Here is a 21,520-nt window from a genome sequence, read left to right as displayed (position 1 = left end):
TATACTTAATATGGTTAGTCGATACATCAGGTTCCCCTACACTGTGCGAGAACAGGCCGAAATTAAAATGCAATTTGCAGCAATGTCTGGTTTCCCAAATGTAATCGGCGCAATTGACTGCACTCATGTTGCTATAAGGGCACCATCTGAAAATGAATTTGCTTATGTTAATAGAAAGCATGTGCATTCTATTAATGTGCAAATCATATGTGACTCCAACATGACCCTCACAAACACTGTGGCACGCTGGCCTGGTTCAACACATGATTCCTTTATCTTGACACATAGCAGTGTAGGAAACAGACTAAATGCAGGCGCAGTACACGATGGCTGGCTTCTTGGTGAGTTTAACAATATTAAAAAGTAGAAACTGTTACAATTTTGTTTTTAATATAATTATAACCTGCAGGCGACAGTGGCTACCCCCTGAGACGCTTGCTCCTCACCCCATTTTTAAACCCGCAGAGCGCAGAGGAAACTCATTATAACGAGGTCCACTCTCGTGCCCGCGTAGTTGTGGAGCGTGCCATCGGCATCCTGAAATGCAGATGGCGTACTCTGGATGCCTCGGGTGGCAGACTTTTATACCATCCAGCAAAAGTGTGCAAGATTGTCAGGGCGTGTGGTGTTTTGCACAATATAGCACTGAGGAACGGTATTCCTCTCCCTCCTGATCTCCCTCTACCCCAGCATTACGACCCCGAGCCACAGCCCCCTGGCCGACAAGAGGGATATCAACGAGGTGCAAGAATCCGTGAGGATGTCATGCGGCGTTTGTAAAGAAAGACAAACCTCAAGGTTCAAGTTTTAATGGCATCTTTTAAAGCTACACTGTGTAACTTTTTTAGTTTATTCTTAGCTAAAAACACATAGTTCTTTCAAAAATATATGTGCTCATTAATGTATATTTACTTCTTTCAAGTAATAAAGTATTCTCGTGAGTGTATAATATGCCATTGAAAATACATACGGGTGAGGGGTTCGAATGTCGGTCGCCATGTTGCCCCTCCATCTTGAAAGTACATTGGCCAAAGAGGGACATACCTGTTAATTCAAGCTTCGCCTTTCGCGTCTCCGCAATTCACTGGCACCGGCCCTGTTTTTATTTTTTCCTTTCCCTCTACCTCTACCTCGCTCTCCCTCGCACCTCCGTCACATCAACTGATCTCTGCTCACGGAGAAAATTATATAGCCTACAATGTAAACTTTGCCTTACGCTAGTGATGTCGTACAATATACAGAATAACGATAGCACTGATAAAAGTTACTTTACTAAGATTAGCTTGCATTCGTCTGGGAACCTGATAGCTGATGTTAGCAATGAAATGGTAAAACAATAACGAAAACATAAAACTATTATTCATTTTACATAGATGTCATAACCTATATGTTAACTGACAAATGAAATTACTGCAAATTATATTAGTTTTCAAAAGTAACCTCATCACTTGAAGGAATACTCATGGACGAGGTCGAACTGGAAGCCATGTTAATCTTGGACTACATTGGCCACTGTAGGAGTTAAAACGAAATCGGAATTGAGAGGAACAGAAACTAATATTCACTGGATGGTCATATACCTTTTCACCGCTAGATGGGGGTAAAAATCACACAGTGTAGCTTTAATGATTGTGCAATTTCTTGCATCACTTCTCTCATCTGCCGTAGCTCATCTGCAACCCTGTTGACAGCGTTTATTGTCTCTCGCAGTAACTGCAGGACTGCGTCAGTGAGTACCCGACCACTTTTGGACGTGCCAGATGCAGAAGGGACACTGCTTTGAGCCGGACGCTATGCATCTGCATCCGAGAACCCCTCACCCTGAACCTCCTGTTCACCCACAGCTTCAGACTCCGGAAGGACTGGAGGACAAACAATTGGCAACATTTATCCATTTATCACCCCACACACTCAAATGTACAGCGTTAATGATAAAAAATCTGTTTAACCTTGCTACTCTGTGGTTTCAGTCACGTCAGTGTCTCCCTCCTTTTCCGACACAATACCACACACGCTGACCTCCCCAATTATAGCCGCGATTTTGCTGTCCACTGATGTGAGATCAGCTGTATTTGGGCCCCCACCAGTTGCAGCCACGCTCTGGCGGTGGGAGGACAGTTTTCTCTTTGCCTCCACCTTGAATGAATGAGAATCTTTATTTCACATATTTTGCATACTGTAAGCACATGTAAATAAAACTTTTTGAAAATCAATATTGCTATTTATATAGGTATAAAGCCTAATAAAACACAAATGTAATATGTTGGTAAAAAATTTGTATACCTTCAGGTCGGACCATTTTTTTCTTTAATTCTGCAAATGTCCGTTCTGTCCCACTGACACAATTGACGGCAGAAGCAATACTTTGCCACTCGCACTGCTTCTTTTTATTAGTGACCCCACTGCTGTGGCCACCAAATAACACAGTTTTCCAAGCCTCCACCTCCCCTACAAGTGAATCAATCTCAGTGTCTGAGAAATTAAGTTTCCTATTTTCTCACCTGTCGCCATTATTCAAAGTAACAGAAATACACGTTTTCACCTTCTTGGATTAATTAATTGGCGGGTCGCATGCCAGTTTTCCCAGGTATATATGGGATTCCATTCTCATTTACATGCCGATCAGCAATCATGAGGTGATTTGCATTGACTATTCATGGTTAAAAATGGGCGTGCACAGGGACGGGATATGAGGCTGGTTCACGTACGCACATCTGCGGGTGATCTGTGATTTATAAAGGGAACATTGCTTACAGGTGTGCGTACGCACTGTTTTATAAATCAGAATATTTTTGCCGTCTACGCACAGTTTTATAAATGAGACCCCAGATCTATTTATTATTTTTGCACACTTGGCACACAATGCCAATGGCTCCTTTTTCCACCTTTACGATCTGGACAGTGACATGGTATGGTGAATTTGCCTACGAAGACAATAAGATGTTTTGTCAACAATGTTTCAATATGTAAATTCTACATATACATTTAATAGATTATTAATATTTGCAAAATGTAATTCTCAAGATATTACTGACTTGTGTCACCCTCTTTAAAGTAGAAAACATTTCATATGCATACAAAAAAATATAAATACACATAAATAAATAATCTTAAATCAATCATGATCAATAATGAAACTTTAGGTTCACACAATTAAGAATCAGGCTTTGAATTGTATAGGTAGCCTACATCGCACATGCCGATGTTTCATAATCTGTACGAACTGAACAGATTAATTATCTGCTTAAATATGACTGTGACTGAAGTTTAATTTTGCATGAGAGGCACGCAAATTAGAATGCTTTTTCTATTTATTGTGGTACATTTTTACTAGTTGTTGAATTTATAGCCTAATAGATAATTTCTGTTTAAGGTTGTATCAGCGATTGTTGGTGACGTCACTTCTGTTTGTGTTTGAAGCGAGATCCCAAACAAACCAAGTTAGCTCGCCCCTCCCTCCCGTTTCTTGCATCATGAAAAAAACCGATCATGCACGTGCATTTCTTAGCTAGAGCAACCCAAATTTAGAGCTTCGCTCATATTATTTCAAGAAGGATATTTTCACACACAGTTCACATCCAAACAAGTCAGCACTAGCAGCTACTCACCTGTCCAGAAGAAACAGTGCAACCTCGGCGTCCTATTAAAAAAATTTTTTTTACTTTAATTTCTTTCCACTGTTCAAAAGCCTTCCCGATAACTATACGTGTCTTGGAATAAACACGATGGTATTCACTCGCCCTAATCCTCCTCCTCTTGGGGATTGACTGTGATGCAGTGTTTTCTGACCATATGCCTGTATTATTTGAGACTGCTCTTGCCTGTCATGCAGTTAAACCTTGCGCTGCTTGCACGGCGCTGTCGCATGATTAACCCTTCCACTGCTGTTCAGTTCTCGGCTGCTTTCATTCAGAACTCCATTCCTGAGTCTGTATTGCACACAGAAGAGCTTAGCTCATGGTTTCACTCCACCTGCCGAACTGTTTTAGACACTGTGGCTCCATTAAAATCTATGCAGCCTAAAAGTAAATCCGAGCCCTGGCTAAATGACATGACTCAAACTGCCAGACGTGAGTGCCGTAGAGCTGAGCGTAAGTGGAAGAAGGACAAACTGCAGGTGTCTCTTCTAATGTTAAGGGATTGCTGGCGTCATTACCAGAAAACTGTAAAAGGCTAAAAGAAAACATTTCTCAGACATTTTTCTGTTAAATTGTCACAAGCCTCGTGGGATCATAGATATGCTTTTCATCTTCCTGTTTTCCCGGTCTTCTCTCATTCATCTATATGCTCTCCGTCTTCACAAGGAACATTAACGTTACGGATTCGCCGCAGAGGAGTAAACTGTCATACGTCAACTAGTCTTTGTTCATTGGGATTTACCTCAGTCATCGCACCCTCCTTTGAATATGGCCCTAGTAAACGCTAGATCCATATGCAACAAAACTTTTATTTTAAATGACTTTCTAACCAGACATCACCTGGATATGTGTTATTTTTGACGGAGACCTGGGTCAGCGCTGGTGAGTTATCAGTTTTTGAGGAACTTTGTCCGCCGGACTGTTGCTTCATTAGTACTCCAAGGTCTGCTGGTAGGGATGGTGGTGTCGCCATGGTTTTTAAACAATCATTTAAAATACTTACGGTTTTTGTTCGGAGCTACTCGTCATTTGAATTACAGTGTGAAGCACTACAGTCGTCATCCTTGACTATGCTCTGTGCTCTCATCTATAGGCCACCGAATACTGATAATGCTTTTATTAGCGACTTTTCAGACTTTTTAACTTCTGTTGTTCTGTTGTATGATCGCATGTTATTATTGGGTGATTTTAATGTTCATGTCTGCTGTCCCGGTCGTTCTCTGGTCTCTGACTTTTGTAATGTTTTGGACTCATTTGGTTTTACGCAGCACATAAACCAATCAACACATGTCTGCGGTCATACACTTGACCTTGTTATGTCATATGGGTTCCCTGTAGATAATGTATTAATTGGAAGTGTGTCCTTCTCTGATCATAAGCCCATTCTTTTTACAATTCCTGCTGTGAGCTCTGCTTTTAAGAAGCCAGCGGGCTCATCCTTTTCTCGCTTTATTAACCCACATACCGCTTGTCAGTTTAGCGAAAAATATCTAACTGATAATGTTGAATTGTCGATCTTGAATGCAGAATCTTTCTCTGGCCCTGATGATTTAATTTCTCTGTTTTATGTAGCATGTTCCGATATTTTAGATTCGATTGCTCCATTAAAGTTGAAGCATCCAAAGCAAAAACTTTATTACTGGCTGGATGACAATGCACGTTCTCTCAGACAGGCTTGTCGTAAATCGGAGAGGAGATGGAAGCGCGATCGGTTAAAGGAACACTCCGACTTTTTGGGACTTTAGCCTATTCACCTTATCCCCCAGAGTTAGATAAGTCCATACATACCTTTTTCATCTCCGTGCGTGCTATAAGTCTGTTTGACGCACCCACCGCTAGCCTAGCTTAGCACAAAGACTGGATGTGAATGGTTGCAGCTAGCATACTAATCCAAATAAGTGACAAAATAAAGCAAACATTTTCCTATTTACATGTTGTGATTTGTATAGTCACAGAGTGTACAAAAACAAAGTCACATGAGACACAGACATATTTTAACCGTATAAATACTGGGAACTATATTCTCTGAAGGCGAAGCACTGCTACTTGGGCGGAGTGATAACCGCAGCACCTGAGACGCGCCATTGTTTCTTCTGTCAACAAAACCAACGTGACTATACGTGAGTGACTCTAGCTCCGCTCAAGTGTTACTGGGACGACAGAGCGCGTTCGAGGCAACAATACTAACATTACAGGGGATACATGGAGCCCGTAAACAACTGCAATAGTAGTTACCACCCTATTCATATAATAGTGTCACTAACGTTACATTAGATCTAAGTTAGCTAATGGCACTGTTACAGTAACGTTAGGCTAAACATTAAAAAAATATAACGGAACACTTACCGCAGCCGCTCCACTTTGTCCTGTATGTGATATCGATGGGATGGCTGTATCCTTCAGCACACGTTTCATGGTCCTTGTGGCAAATTCCATTTTTTGAAAATAGTCGTCCTCAGTGAAATGTACCGAGCAAACATAATGTCCCTTGATAATCTCATTAGGTGTGTTTTGATCAATATCCAGAGCAAGTAGCCATTTCTTCATCCGGTCAGCGTTTTTAGTTGGAATTCTATGAAACATCATGGTATTACCTGGTCTCCCCTGTTTATTGTCACAGTTCTTTACAATACAGCGAAAATCCATGATTGTAAACTACGCTTTTACTATTTATAAATTGCTGACTCTGTTACCCAAACTCTGAACGAACTCTCTGCTCCTCACCTCGGCGCGTCTCAGGTGCTGCAGTTATCACTCCGCCCAAGTAGCAGTGCTTCGCCTTCAGAGAATATAGTTCCCAGTATTTATACGGTTAAAATATGTCTGTTTCTCTTTGACTTGGTTTTTTGTACACTCTGTGACTATACAAATTACAACATGTAAATAGGAAAATGTTTGCGTTATTTTGTCACTTATTTGGATTAGTATGCTAGCTGCAACCATTCACATCCAGTCTTTGTGCTAAGCTAGGCTAGCGGTGGGTGCGTCAAACAGACTTATAGCACGCACGGAGATGAAAAAGGTATGTATGGACTTATCTAACTCTGGGGGATAAGGTGAATAGGCTAAAGTCCCAAAAAGTCGGAGTGTTCCTTTAACTGTGTCTTTTGAGATCTTTAAGGAGTGTCTGATTATGTTTCAGAATGCCGCTAAGTTAGCTAGATCGAAATATTTCTCTGAATTAATTTCGAAACACTCGCACAGACCTAAGATTTTATTTTCAACGATTTATTCTGTAATAAATCCAAGTTGCCAATTTCATGGGGAATCCTCGACAGAGCTTTGTGAGAAATTTTTAAAGTTTTTTGCTGATAAGGTGGCTTTTATTCGTTCATCCTTCACTTCACATTTTTCAGATCAGTTTTTATACTCGTCGACTAGTCCTTTTTCTTTGTATACATTTCAGCATGTCTCTCTAACAGAACTAAATGCAAATGGCCTGGTTAATAAGATGAAGACTACTACTACTCCACGTGATGTAATTCCATCAGAGATTTTTAAAGCAGCATTTCCTGCTCTTGGGCCCAGTGTTCAAGTGTTAATTAATTCTTCTTTGAACACTGGGATAGTTCCCAATAGTTTCAAGCATGCAGTTGTCCAGCCTTTGCTTAAGAAGCATGGTCTGGATGAGGGTTGCTTTAATAATTTTCGGCCTGTCTCTAAGTTATCATTTCTATCTAAACTCTTAGAAAAAGCTGTTTTGTCTCAATTGAACTTGTTTTTACATACAGCCAAGTTATTAGAACCTCTGCAATCCGGTTTTACGGCTCATCATAGTACAGAGTCTGCCCTTTTAAAAGTGCTCAATGATATTTTAATTGCAGTTGATGCTGGCAAAAACGCTGTTCTTATCTTACTTGATCTTACAGCGGCATTTGATACTGTTGATCATAATATTCTGATTAAGCGCTTAGAGCACTTATTCGGTATTAAGGGTCTAGCCCTAAAATGGATCAGTTCCTATCTTACAGGCAGGTCTTTTTCTGTGGAGATAGGCAAGTTTTCTTCATCTTCTTCCCCGATTCTTAGTGGAGTACCTCAGGGCTCCATTTTGGGTCCACTTCTTTTTAACTTATATATGCGTCCACTTGGGGATATTATTAGAAAACAATATTTTATTCCATTTTTATGCTGATGATTCACAGCTGTATCTGCCGCTGAAAACCGGCGAGTCTATTCAGACGCTGATCGACTGCATTCGTGACATTAAGGAATGGTTATCTATGAATTTTCTCCAACTTAATGAAGACAAAACTGAAATTATTGTCTTTGGCCCTCCAAAACCGAGAAATAACCTTATCATTGAGCTGGCTAACCATTTCCCTGCAGTTTCTTCTCAGGTCCGGAATCTTGGTGTTATACTTGATTCTGAGCTATGTCTAACTAAACAAATTAATTCGGTTGTAAAGAATGGTTTTTATCAGCTGCGGTTAATTTCCAAATTAAAATCATTTTTGTCATTCCACGATTTGGAGAAAGTAATTCATGCTTTTATTACATCATGTTTAGACTACTGTATTTCCGTGTATTTTGGTCTTCCTCAATCATCGCTGGCTCGTCTTCAAATGGTGCAAAATGCAGCTGCGAGACTGCTGACTGGGACTAAGAAATATGATCATGTAACCCCAATTTTAGCTTCACTTCATTGGCTTCCGATCCAGTTTAGAATCCAGTTTAAAATTCTGCTGTTCGTTTTTAAGGCTCTTAATGATCTAGCCCCCTCATATATTTCGGATCTACTTATACCCTTGTCACACTCTAGATCTTTAAGATCGTCTGATCAGGCTCTCTTATCGATCCCTCGCTCCCGTCTTAAATCTAAGGGAGATAGAGCCTTTGCTGTTGCTGCTCCATGCCTTTGGAACAAATTGCCCCTTGACATCCGTCTCGCATCTACAATTTAAATTTTTAAATCTAAACTTAAAACATATCTGTATTCCCGGTCATTTTAATTGTTTTTCTGATGCTGTCTTTTGTCTTGTTAACTGTTTTACTGTTTTATTTGTTTTGTGCTTTTACCCTGTTCAGCACTTTGGATAGCTCTGCTATGTTTAAATGTGCTATATAAATAAAATTTACTTACTTACTCGTGTTAAATGCCCTGCAAAATGCTTGCGTAGAGGCATCCCCTGCTAAGTGTGAAAACTTCCTTTGCTTTTTTATTGATAAGGTCACTTCTATTAGGTCTCAAATTTCATCTTCAGCTTCTGACCCTTCCATCTCTGTCCCCTGCTCTGCTGTCTTCGATCACTTTGAGCCGGTGACTATTTCCTTTTTAGAGGAGGTTGTTGGTCACTTGAAGCCTTCTGGTTCTCCAGATGATGCTGTTCCCCCTCGACTTTTTAAGGAGGTTTTTCCCACTGTAGGGCCATCTGTTGTTGCAGTCATAAATAGTAGTCTGACCTCGGGTGTGGTTCCTGAAATTTTAAAACATGCGGTAGTTCAACCCCTGATTAAAAAACCTGCTCTCGATCCGGCAGTTTTAGCAAATTTCAGGCCTATTTCCAAATTGCCTTTCCTTTCCAAAATTTTGGAGAAGATTGTGCACAGCCAATTGTTGTCCTTTTTGGAAGAACATAATATATTAGAGGTTTTCCAGTCCGGTTTTAAATCCTTGCACAGCACCGAAACCGCACTTTTAAGAGTTTTTAATGATGTCATTTTTAGCTACTGACTCTGGCGACTGTGTTATCCTTGTGCTTTTAGATCTAACTGCGGCTTTTGACACGGTGGATCATGAAATATTGATTTCACGTTTAAGGCAGTGGGTGGGCATCAGGGGCTTAGCACTGGAGTGGTTTAGGTCGTACTTAGCAAATCGGACTTTCTGTGTTAGCCTAGGTGACTCTGTATCCTCCTCTGCTCCTCTATTGTGTGGGGTCCCGCAGGGTTCAGTCCTCGGCCCTCTACTCTTCTCTCTCTATCTTGCTTCCACTTGGTTTCATACTTAGAAAGTATGGCATTTCATTCCACTGTTATGCAGATGACAGTCAGATTTATGTACCTCTTAAAAAGAAAAATGTTAACTCTTTTGGAATACTTCTCAATTGTCTTGATGACATAAAGGCCTGGATGGCTCTGAACTTTTTAAATTTTAATGATAAAAAAACAGAAGTGATGGTTTTTGGAGGCACCGCTGGGAAAGCGCCACTAGATCTGGGCTCTTTGGCACCCTATATTAAACCTAGTGGACCCTGAGCTAAAATTTGACAGTTAGATCAAGGCTGTTGTCAAATCAAGCTTTTTTCATTTGAGGCAGCTGGCCAAAATAAAGCCAATTCTGTCAAGACAGCTTTTTGAAACTGTAATCCACGCCTTTGTTACTACTCGGCTGGACTACTGTAATTCACTGTATGTGGGGATTAGTGGGTCCTCCGTAACCCGTCTTCAGATGGTACAAAATGTAGCAGCACGTCTTTTAACGGGCACACGTAAACGAGCACATTTCCCCTATTTTAGCATCGCTGCACTGGCTGCCTATTCAATTCAGGATCCGTTTTAAAATTCTGTTATTTGTTTTTAAATCACTAAATGGTCTTGCCCCGCCATACCTCTCTGAGCTTTTACACTATTATAAACCCGTCCGCTCTCTCAGGTCAGATGACCAGCTGCTCCTGAGTGTGCCTACAACTAATCGTAAGCTCAGAGGGGACCGTGCATTTACTGTGTCTGGCCCAAAACATTGGAATGATCTGCCTCTGCACGTTAAACAGGCCGCTTCTTTATCTGTTTTTAAAACCCGTCTTAAAACACATCTTTTCTCTTTGGCCTTCAATACCTAGTAAGATGTCGATTTTATTAATTGTTTTAATTTGTTATTTTAAATGTGTTTTTAGTATTTTTATTGTGTGGTTATTAATTGCATGTTATAATTTTCTTTCTTTTTGTTATTTTTTCTGTACAGCACTTTGGTCAACTTTGGTTGTTATAAAGTGCTTAACAAATAAATTTGGTATGGTATGGTATGTTCAATTTCTCTTGTTTATAGACGCTGGCTTCTTCTTCAGCTCCGACTTCGCATGCAGCCGTCACCATGCACGAGCGCAAAACCTCGCAACACCCAGCCCCTGTCGGTGATTGGTTGGAACACTGTTTATTTTGGTTTTGAGTGCTTGGTGAAACCAATTGTTTTTGTGTGCAAATCTCAGAGCCTAGGCTGCCTACAGAGACGCGTATTTTTTTAAAGCTTGCTTAAGGGGCGGGCAGCTAGCGGATCGTTAGGAAAGATTAGAGGAATGTGATCATTTATGTTTGGGCCTGAAATCGCTGATACAACCTTTAAGGGAATAGATTTTGCACTAAATATTTACTAGCTACAACTGTGGCATATTTTAGTTATAGTTTCTAACTGTGTAGGTTGCCATTTGCCATAACAAATGCTATAGATAAAAAAATAAAAAGGAACGTTGGCCTAAGCAAAGGCCTTATGAGGAGCCATCAATAGTCTTACTTGTAATTAAATCCTTATTGTAACACATGCTAAAGTTAAACAATTACAAGAACAGTTACTTTGAAGGCCGAGCACAATTTTAAAAAGAGCTTTAAAGACCTTCTTGAATTATTGACTTAACAATTGCTTTTCCCCATGCGGAAAATGTGTTCTGCTAATGACAGATATCGCAGGAAGATGACAGGAAATTGGCAATTTTGGGTACATTTTAAGTAAAGTTAGTTGGACTCTACATTGCACTTTTTAAACAACTAACTTAACTATAGGCTACTTAATTGCAGTTATGTTGCATGTGTTCTGTTTCAATTTGCATGTTTGGACCATTTAGCAAAAAACAAACAAACAAATAAATAAAAACCTCACACTCGAGCATATGCCCTGGTGCCCTGTTAAACAGTTCACACTTCCACCCCCCAATGTTCAAACCAAAACTACTGAGGAAAACAACCAACCACCGCCCACAATAAAAGCCCCGCCCACTTTGGTGAAAAGCGGCACTTAAATTTTTCCACTACAAGCACTAATCAATCATTATTTGAAAGGTGTATTTCACTATTACCTTAAAGCCAAATGTCACATCTCATCACTTCAACCAAGTGATAGGCCTACACTATGAATACAACGCCATGCAAAAAAAAAAAAACAGCGCTGTTAAAGCTATGCAAGTTGTTTAAATTGAATTGTATTTAAACAACTTAACAACTTAACAACTTAAACAATTTAAACAAACTTAAGTCTGCTGATACCCAGCAAAAATTGGTCAGACGGTATCCTAGTGACTCGTGTCCCTGGCCATAAATAGTCACGACATAAAATAGAAAAGTATTAACCCGCTGGGGTCGGCAAACGCGCCGGTGCGTTTTGCTCGTTTTTTTTTACATAGCAGCAAAATAGACTTAAAATACTCGTCATTTTTGGTCATACAGACTTAAGAAATAAGCTGTTAAATGTCTACTTTTTTATGTGTCCACTTAAAATCTAAATAAAATATTGTGCTTTTGTAAAATAAAGAAAATAAGCAGGGTGTGCTTTCTGCCTCTCCGTCTCCGTGAACTTTTTGTTCTGGTGCACGTCTCTAAACTTAAACAAAACTCAGCGAATACTATTCACCCAGGCATGAGCTATATATCTTTATAATCATTTAAGTGTGTAAAACAAATATTCTCTGTTTATGTAATCTATATAAAAAGAGCGAGTTCTCATTTCAGCTCATTATAGCTCGTTATCTTTTAATATGACCACGCCCATGGAGAAGCGCACGCTATTCAAACGCAAATGATCTGAGGCAAAACATGCAAACCGGCCACATCAGCTCGATAAAACACATCAAGTTTAATCAGATGAATGTACTGTGTGTCATCTTGCGAGGCTGTGATGAATAATCCTGGGAAATTGACCTCAGAAGTGCTGGTTTCACTTCGAGGAGCAATGGATCCAGTTGAGGATTAGTAGTTTTTTATTCTTATATGCTTTGTTCTAATCGCGATATGGAATAGTGTCTGTAAACCGCAAAAAAGACTGTTTATGAATCGCGTTTCTGTGTGTGATGAATGAACGGCATATATGTGCCCTGTTGCTACTTGTGGCTAGTTTTGGATAGACTATTAAGTTTTTACTGTAAAATAGACATCAAATAAGCTTTTGTTAGCCAGTTTCTGTTCATATGTTAAATATATTGTATGTTTTGTCAAAAATAAACTCATAAACTATAGATGTTATAGTGTTTGTTCCAATGTAACGTTAGACTATATCAAACTAATGAATCCTTAACTTTGAAATATGTATGATACTTTAAAAAAAGAAAGATTACACTTAAAATATTGTTAAAATTGTAATTGTTGTTGATTTACATGTGAGCACTTTTTAATAAAATAGCAAAAAATATATTTACAAGGAAGATGTAAAATAATCTTTATAGGTCAATATAAGGCTTCTCATTAAATTATTTATTATTGTTTTTTATTAGTGACACATTTGGGCAGAGGCCAAAACTTTCTGAAAATACAGTATGAGAATTAACTGCACAATTACTAGAAATGTTTACCTTGGGTATTATACAATTTGCATGTATAAAAAAAAATTGTGAAAAAAAAATCCAGGTTTCCAGGTATGACTACTAAAAATGTGCTTTTGACTTTAATTTATATTTGGATTATATATATATTTATTTATTTATTTATTTAGTCCTCACATTCTTTCTTGTGTGACACACCTGAATGAAAGGCTCATTATGCGGGGTCATTAAGGTGTGAACCACTTACTATTCATGCTGGTGTTGGATCGGCCACGCCCCTGCGCATATTGCCTTCCCAAACAAAAAGTGTTTTACAAAATGTAAATCAATGTATTGTTTTATGTGAATGATTAAGCAGGATGATTTTCAGATCATTTTGAAGGAAAAACTCTAGGTGACACCATCCATTACTCAAAAGTATTGTTAACACATATTTACTATGTGTTTTGTGGCGTTATTTCAGACACTTTAATTTTTAGTTTTTTGAATAACCATGCAAAAAACATTCTCTCAAAAATACAAACATGTACATGCATGTTGCTCACATATTATGGTAGCCCTGTTTGTGATAAATAGAGTGTAATTACACCTTTGCCAGTAATATGTTTATAAGCAACTGAAAAAAGCACAAATGTCAGGGCATGTCAGAACATCTTAAGGACCCCAAAAACACCTTGGTCCCCAGAGGGTTAACATGTAAGTCAGATTGCCTCTAGTTTGTCCTTGTCCAAGGAAAGCTGCTATGGAGTCCAGACCTTCTGCCGCCAGTCTGCAGGTCTGGCTACGCAAGACTTCATTCCCTCATCTCAATGAACCAAGGATACAAGACTAAACTGTTTTTTTGTCACAATTTTTGGGTGAAATTAAAGTTGATGATTAATGTTACACTCTTCATTAACTAAATTACTAACTAAATAGAACTAAATTAACTTTTGTCAGAAGGCCTAGAGTACATTATATACAAGTTTCTGTGTGTGGTGTGCATACATATCTACAAAGGGACTAGATATGAATGGTGCTATAATGATTTAAGCATTTTATTTATTTGATTTATGCATACAGAAAATGATCTTGAACAACATAACTAGTAATTTTTTTAGATCAATTAATAAAGAACAAATTAAAAACATTTTATAAATATAGCTGTGCAATATATTTTCAAACAAAAAAGTGTTTTGTTACAAGCAAATAAAGGTATTTATTTTTTATCAGGAAACAGAATGACACTCCCCCACTTTTCAATGAAATCAAAGCTGTACTGATATAAAACTTGAGTTTAACAATTAAAAGGAAAATGATTAAGCCATATTTTAAGATTGTTGAAAGAGTTTACAAAATATCATAATCATACACCAATATACTTTTTACGTGTACAGCTGAATTAACAGAATTATACAAATTTTAATATGTACTGAAACAGTGTCAATCCTTCTGAGAACACAGCTGGAGTCAAAGTGAGCCACCTCTGTTGCCCCCTCAAACGAAGTGCACTCGAGGAGAATGTAAGAGAGAAGAAAGTCCATAATTTTCTTGCAAATCCCAATAATTTGATAAATCAACTTACAATTGTATAACTAATATTTTGTTTTCAAGCACGTGAAAACACATTTCCATTTGGCTGAACCCTCCATGTCACTCTTGTTTCCTTTTCAATCCCCCATTCCTTCAGCTTCAGCTTTGTCTGAAGAAGAGAATTGGTTATTACAATTGGTTATTATTAGTGATTCAGGATAAGACATAAACACAGTTTGGAAGATTACATAGTGTTCCTTTAATAAATGATGTTTTATTACATCAGACCACTCAGCAATCAATAGTAAGAGGTATAAATACAGCAGTCCCACCTCATTCCATTGACAGTTTTGCAGCATCCCTCCACCACCCCTTCTCCACGCTTCTAGTCCTAAGCACTTACATAGGGGGGAGTACTCTGGGTTCGGGACGAACTCCGAGCTCGGTGCCCTCCCCCCGGACAGCACGCCAAATACGCATTAAACTTTACCCCCTCAAATTATATGTAAGTGTGAACTCGTGAATTACATTATTTTTTTTACAAATGGTCATTGAATGGCGTTGCTTAACCTTCACAAAATATTTAAATCTCAAGTATCCTTGATGCAATCAAACATTTACTCTTTAATTATTATGAACTTTGACAATTACTGTAACAGAACAAGCATGAATGGGGAATGATGCCCTCTGTCCACAGAAGCTGCATTTCGGTTAACACAACCTCAACGTTGTGGTTGTAGCAGGGTGTGCAGTCAGACACTTCTTATAAATTTGACTGTTCATTCTTCCTTTCCACCTCATTTTGGGTTGACAACACTCCAATTGTGCATTTTAAATGGCAGTTTTTCCTCGCTCTGTGTAACAATGCCCTTAATGCATTGGAGATGTGCCTTGGTTTTTACAACCACTATGTTGTTGTTCTGCTCATGGTGTATTCTGGACCACTCAAGTTGAGTCAAACTTGAAAGGTTCAAAGAAAGGTCTGTAGCAAACTAGGGCACAGAATTAAAGTCCCTGTAAAGGCAATTCTTAAAAAAAATTCTAAACACATTATAAATGTTATTAAACAGTTAAACAGTTTTTCACCATTGCTGTGTTCCGGAGTTTTTTGGGCGGGGCTAAAATGGGGGCTCAATGATGCACTGGAGCCCCTGAGTTCCTGGACACGCCCCTACTTGATGACACACTGGAGCCACTGAGGCTGGCCCCTCCCCCTAACAATTTTTTTGTTTTTTGCCACTCAATCGCGAGTTACTGTCAGTACTTTTAGTTACTACAGCCTACTATTTAAATTTCCAAAAAACGATCACATCAAGAAGAGGTGGATTAATTTTGTGAAGAGCCACTTTGATGGAGAGCTGAGGATCACTGCCAAAACCCGCCTCTGTAGTGATCATTTTACACGGGATAGTTTTATAAACTTTAGTCGGAGACAACTGGTGAATGGGGCCGAACCGACTATCTCCCGCCTCGGCCTTCATCCTCCCGTCGCACTGACAACTGGTGCGCCATCATCAGCAGTGCGTGCCCACCAATGTAGTGTAAGTTGCAGCGCAGCCAGCGGACACGCCCCCCCGCATTTGAGAGCAGTATTCTTCAATACTCTCTTATTTATTCTCGAAAAATTAAATATTTTTTCAAGATTTTGATAGGTTATTTTATGTACTTGCCGGGTTTTTTTATCATTCAAATTTGGCTGGGTGGCTAATAACACATTTTTCTGTGGTGTGACAAACTCAGAACACATACTTAATTTTGACTTCACAGGGACTTTAATCTATGCTCCTCAAATTTCACATGCTGTATGCAGATGTAGATATTTACCGGTCTGCCAACATGACATGACTTTGCGTAAATATACAGTGGCGTGTTATCTGTACGCATTTTGAGCTATCCGCGTGTATGTCTACGCCGCGTGTATGTCTACGCCCTAGTATGGGTAGGTTTAGGATTAGTTGTGGGTGAGGGGTTAGGATTAGAAGTGCGGTTAGGATTAGGGAATCAGGTACTGACTTCAACGAGGGGGTTAATAATTTGGCAGGGAGTCAAAATTCGGAACAACATCTGTCAAATGTTCTGAGCGAAACGAACCATCATCCCCGGATGTGATTCCGCGTGCATGTCTACGCCGAAACGAACCATTATCCCCGCATGTGATTCCGCGTGTATGTCTACGCCGAAACGAACCATTATCCCCGCATGTGATTCCGCGTGTATGATTGGAAAAACACGCCAAAAAGCGATTATGCATCTTGATAGCACGCCGAATGGAATACGAATTGGCGTGTCATACATACGCCATTTCATGAGATCAGTCTGGGTCTGCACAGTCAGTCAATCATATTGCCTAGTATGGGTCTCAGTGCTCACTTTGAAACGTCTGATGCCTCTATCAGCTCATTTGACAGAGGGGTGAATTCTATCATATATGTCTTCTTAGGTTCTTCAAACCTTAGAGAAGGATATGCAATCCAACTACAGCTGACATGTTCCCCACAATAGTTGGTTGCTCAGAGACTTTTTTGACTTTTATGACATACACAAAAAAAGAATGGTGGTGTATGCCTAATCACGAGATCTGCTTACTTCTGAACTTCACTCTAGAACACATGAAGTTTCTTAGGTTTGCTTTTGGGGGCAAAGCTTACCAATTCTAGGTTCTTCCATTTGGCCTGTTCTTAGCCCCTCATACCTTAACTAAGTGCATGGATTCTGCTCTGGCACCATTACAACTCCAGGGCATATGTGTCTTGAATTTTCTTGACAACCAGGAGCTTTTAGTTCAATCTGAGCTTTTGCTGTCTTGCTTCAGACAATCATGACACCTGAAGGGTGTTCTCTCTTAATTTTGCTCTCAAGTGAATGTGTCACAGCCTTTTTTTCTCCCACCCTTTGATTGACAGGAGGCTGAGGAACACAGGAGACAGACTTTGTGCTGTGAGGGTGTGACATTTACATAGTCATTGCCTTTGCACTGATGCAGCCCCATACCATGGCAGATGTTTGCTTTTGTACCCGTCGCTGATCAAAGTCTGGATGGTCCATTTCATCTTTGGGAATGAGAACTCAATGTCTGTTTTCCCAAAAACACTCACCATTCGATGATAATTTAAAAGAAAATATACAGGTATTTAACATGTTTTAAGCTAGTCATTTTTCATGATGGGCTATTTTTATGTTGGATAATAACATGGGATGTGTGCCACTAATGCTTCGTAGGACATTGAATTGTACACTATTTGTACTACATATTCTCCATTATCGGTTTCAACACAAATAGTTTGATACATACCCACTGTAAGATAGCCTTCAACACTATAGGGTCATTTAGATTCTGACCACTTTTTATCTTCACTCTCACAATCTGTTTCTTTGTACCTGTTAGAATATAACAAAGCAGCAAGAGTATTAGGAACACTGAAATTGGATTTCTAACATTTGTTAAAACAATCAGTAGCTAAGGATCAGACTTACGTTGCATGCAGAGGAAAGGAAGGACATTTGAGCAGAGCTGATAACTGATCATACCACCATGATCTGAAACACCACAAGGTCTTTGCAGAGTAACCATGTCTGGTTGTTTAGTCAGCCAGGTAAAGGAGGAAGTGGAGACATTTGTTGCATCTGACCATTTCCACACGTCTCTGAAAAGACCAATCCAAGCACTTGCAGTTGGTTGCATCGCAGTCAGCTGGTCATTCTCAGTTTGATTCTGAATGATGACCAGGTCTGTGTAATACTGTCTGCAGTAGATCTGAGCATCCTTCCAGGTCTTGGTAGCGCTTACGAAAACAAACCTTTTTGTGCTGTTCTCTGTAATATGAGTTGGTTAAATTATTATTATGTTGTTTTGTTTTTTTGCACAGAGTAAATATTATAGAGTACATTTGTCAGTGCTTTGGCTAGATGTTTAGTAAGTAAGGATCCACTGTTTTGAAATTCCTCATGTAGATAAATACCTTAGAGTTCCAACCAAGAGTTATTCAAGTGTGCTATTACTAGTATACTTCTCTTAAACTAAAATTAAGAAAGTCTACTTTTTTATATATTTTTCAGAAATAAACTTAAAATTGCCCTTCAGTATACTTGACATACTGACAGAAAGGTTTAAATATATTTGGCCTATTTGTACCTATCTTTTGATCGAGATATACTTAAAAGTGTTTAAGTATACTTGGCTTGTAGTTGTGTTTAATCTTTTGATTGAGTAGCCTATTAAAGCCAGTTTAATTACTGTCTTATAAACTTAAAATGTTTGAAAATATTGATTTATAAAGAAAAAAAACAATATGTTCCTAATTCTGAGTATCTTAATTTTTGTGTAGGCTAGTCCATTGGTAGTGTACTTAGGAATTTACTATTAATATTTACTATTTATTAATCACTCAAAAAAAAAAAACCTTACAAGTATATTTGCAGTATAAAACAATAAACAAGTAGTTTACTGAGAGTATACTTCAAAGTGTAGTTTCATAAACTAAACTAAAAAATACAAAGGAGAAACAAATCTTGCACAATAAAGATTTGTACTTGTAAACTAAAATTTTGACTCACCGCTCCAATGTGAAAACCTGTCAAATAAAAATCTGAAGTTGAATGTTGAGATTTGCAGACAAGTAGTTACAAATGTGTGAAATGTCATTCACAGAAATACAATGACATACACAAACTTCTAGTACATAGTTGCACTTATTCTTTCATTCACATTCTCAGTACAACCTCACTTAGGCATTTGCAACCTCTCAAATCTTTCACTGCAATTTAACATCTTCACACCTTGACTTTTGCAATTATTTTTGCGATATATTAGATGCAAAACTAACTTGTGCACTCGCAACTCAGTGGTGGCGAGAGAGAAAGGCGGATGAAATGGGACTTCTTTTGTACGCAATGATGTCAAGAATCCCGCATCCTCTGAGACGTTCTGAAATGTGAAGATCTGAGGACCCAAAAGCAGAAGAATGCTTAACTTCGATTAATTGAAACAGTAATACAGTTCAAGCTACACGTGTCACTGTCCCTGACTTGTTTAATAGTTTTATACATCTACTTGTACGTTTTTTTTTGAGTAATTAATCAGAAAAAGCTCAAGTTGCTGAATATTCGATCTCTTACTTCAAAAGCACTTATTGTTAATGATATGATTACAGACCATAACCTAGATGTGCTGTGTTTGACAGAAACCTGGCTAAAACCAAATGACGTCATATGCTCTCAATAAAAAATGCAGAACAATTAGTTCACGTGTTCATGCCATCAAGGCTAGATTATTGTAATGCTCTACTGGGTGGTTGCTCGACACGCTTAATAAACAAACTACAGCTTTGTGTCATGGTGCGTTCACACCGGACGCGAATAACGTGTCAGGCGCGAGTGATTTCAATGTTAAGTCAATGCAAAGATGCGTTACGGGCGTAAAATAATCCTGCGGTGCGAATGAGGCGTAGAGTGCGGCGCGGTAGACGCGAATTGAGTGAATGATTTTATAGTGTTTTTGTGCATTCACGCGTTTGACGCGAATTCGCGTCTGCCGCCCGAGTTGAAAAATCGGAACTTCTGCGTCAATTCGCACCGCATTAACCAATCAGGAACCTGCTTGCTTCACGTAGCATAAAGTGACATAGGATTATGATCTCTCCGATGCAGGACAGCAGGTCAGGGTTAGGGTTAGGGTTAGGGCGCGGGATAGGCGGAAGTACCGCTGAAAGCGACCGTCATCCAGGCGCAGCTCCTGGAGCAAATGGTGAAAAACTCACCAAACTGGGTTCGCCTCCGAAGGGTCTGGTCATCAACATCACACATCTTGTAAAAAGATGGCCGCCAACGGGTTTCGAAACTTTTAATATCGCTTCAAACTTATGTTTTTACGCGCGAATTGAAACAAAGTGGTCAAGCGTATAACTAGGCGCGAATTTGATGCACTATTCGCATCCGGTGTGAGCGCACAGTTAGTCTGGTTTGTTGCAAGCACATGGCTTGTCTTGTAATTCCTTGTGCCATGTGCTCTCCTGTCAATTGTCTAACCCCTCCCATCTTGTTACCTGATTATTGATTAATTTGCCCCACCTGCCTTCCTTGTCACTCTTTTGTTTGCTTCCTGTTTAGTCTCCCTGTGTTTGCAGTCCTGTGCTGGTTCGTTGTCTATGTTCCCTTGTGTTTCTTGTTTGATTCTTGTTCTTTGTCTTGTTTTCCCCCACGGGGAGTTTTGGTTTGTTGTTTTGTTTAGTAAAGATCCTAAGTTTCCTGCACATGAATCCTCGCTTCACTATTTACCATTCTGTGACACTTTTGCTATTTAGCACCAAAACTTTGGAACAGTCTTCCTACCATTGTCTGGGAAGCAGACACACTTTGTCAGTTCAAATCTAGATTAAAACACATCTCTTTGGCCTAGCATACACATAACACATTATAGACTTCTAGAACTCAACGTTAGGCTGCATAGTTTAGATCAGCCGGGACCGGGAACACTTCCCATAAATCCTGATGTACTTGGTACATCATAAGAAGGATGGTGTCTACTCTAATATTAGGCCACATTACACATAGCCGGGTATTTAGAGAAACTAATATTTCCCCTCCTCCGTTTTCAATAATAACATTGTGCACACAACCCGCATAAATACGCCGTCGAGCGCCATCATAACTATGCCAAACCTATGGGCGGCAGTGTAGGGAGAAGGATAAAGCCATGCAAGCCAATCAGAATCCTCAGAATCGACAAGAGAGAACCTAAAACCCCGTTTCTCCCAGTTGATACGACAACATATAACCGCCGTTTTCAGAAATCTCCACTTTGGCCGGAGTTTTTAGAAATAATCGTTTTCTGGGATAAAAACTGCGTTTTCGTGTAAATGACAGGCCAAAACGCAGAGAAATATCTGCGTTTTCCCATCGTGTAATTAT

General features: G+C 39.2%; 1 protein-coding gene across 1 annotated transcript in view; it reads right to left on the bottom strand.

Moving 5' to 3' along the window:
* Positions 1-14,112: 14,112 nt before the first annotated feature.
* Positions 14,113-21,520, bottom strand: part of LOC307004322 (putative C-type lectin domain family 20 member A) — a 34,957-nt gene continuing 27,549 nt past the window's right edge. Inside the window, exons 3-5 of the mRNA XM_079623450.1 lie at positions 18,089-18,427; positions 17,907-17,992; positions 14,113-14,783 (exon numbers count right to left, since the gene is read on the bottom strand). Coding sequence (XP_079479576.1) covers positions 14,691-14,783; positions 17,907-17,992; positions 18,089-18,427 — 518 coding nt within the window. The 3' untranslated portion in view covers positions 14,113-14,690. The remainder of the gene's footprint in view (positions 14,784-17,906; positions 17,993-18,088; positions 18,428-21,520) is intronic.

Source organism: Phoxinus phoxinus, assembly GCF_949152265.1.
Source record: "Phoxinus phoxinus genome assembly, chromosome: 9".
NCBI lineage: Eukaryota > Metazoa > Chordata > Actinopteri > Cypriniformes > Leuciscidae > Phoxinus > Phoxinus phoxinus.
This window is presented reverse-complemented; position numbering and strand designations above follow the sequence as displayed.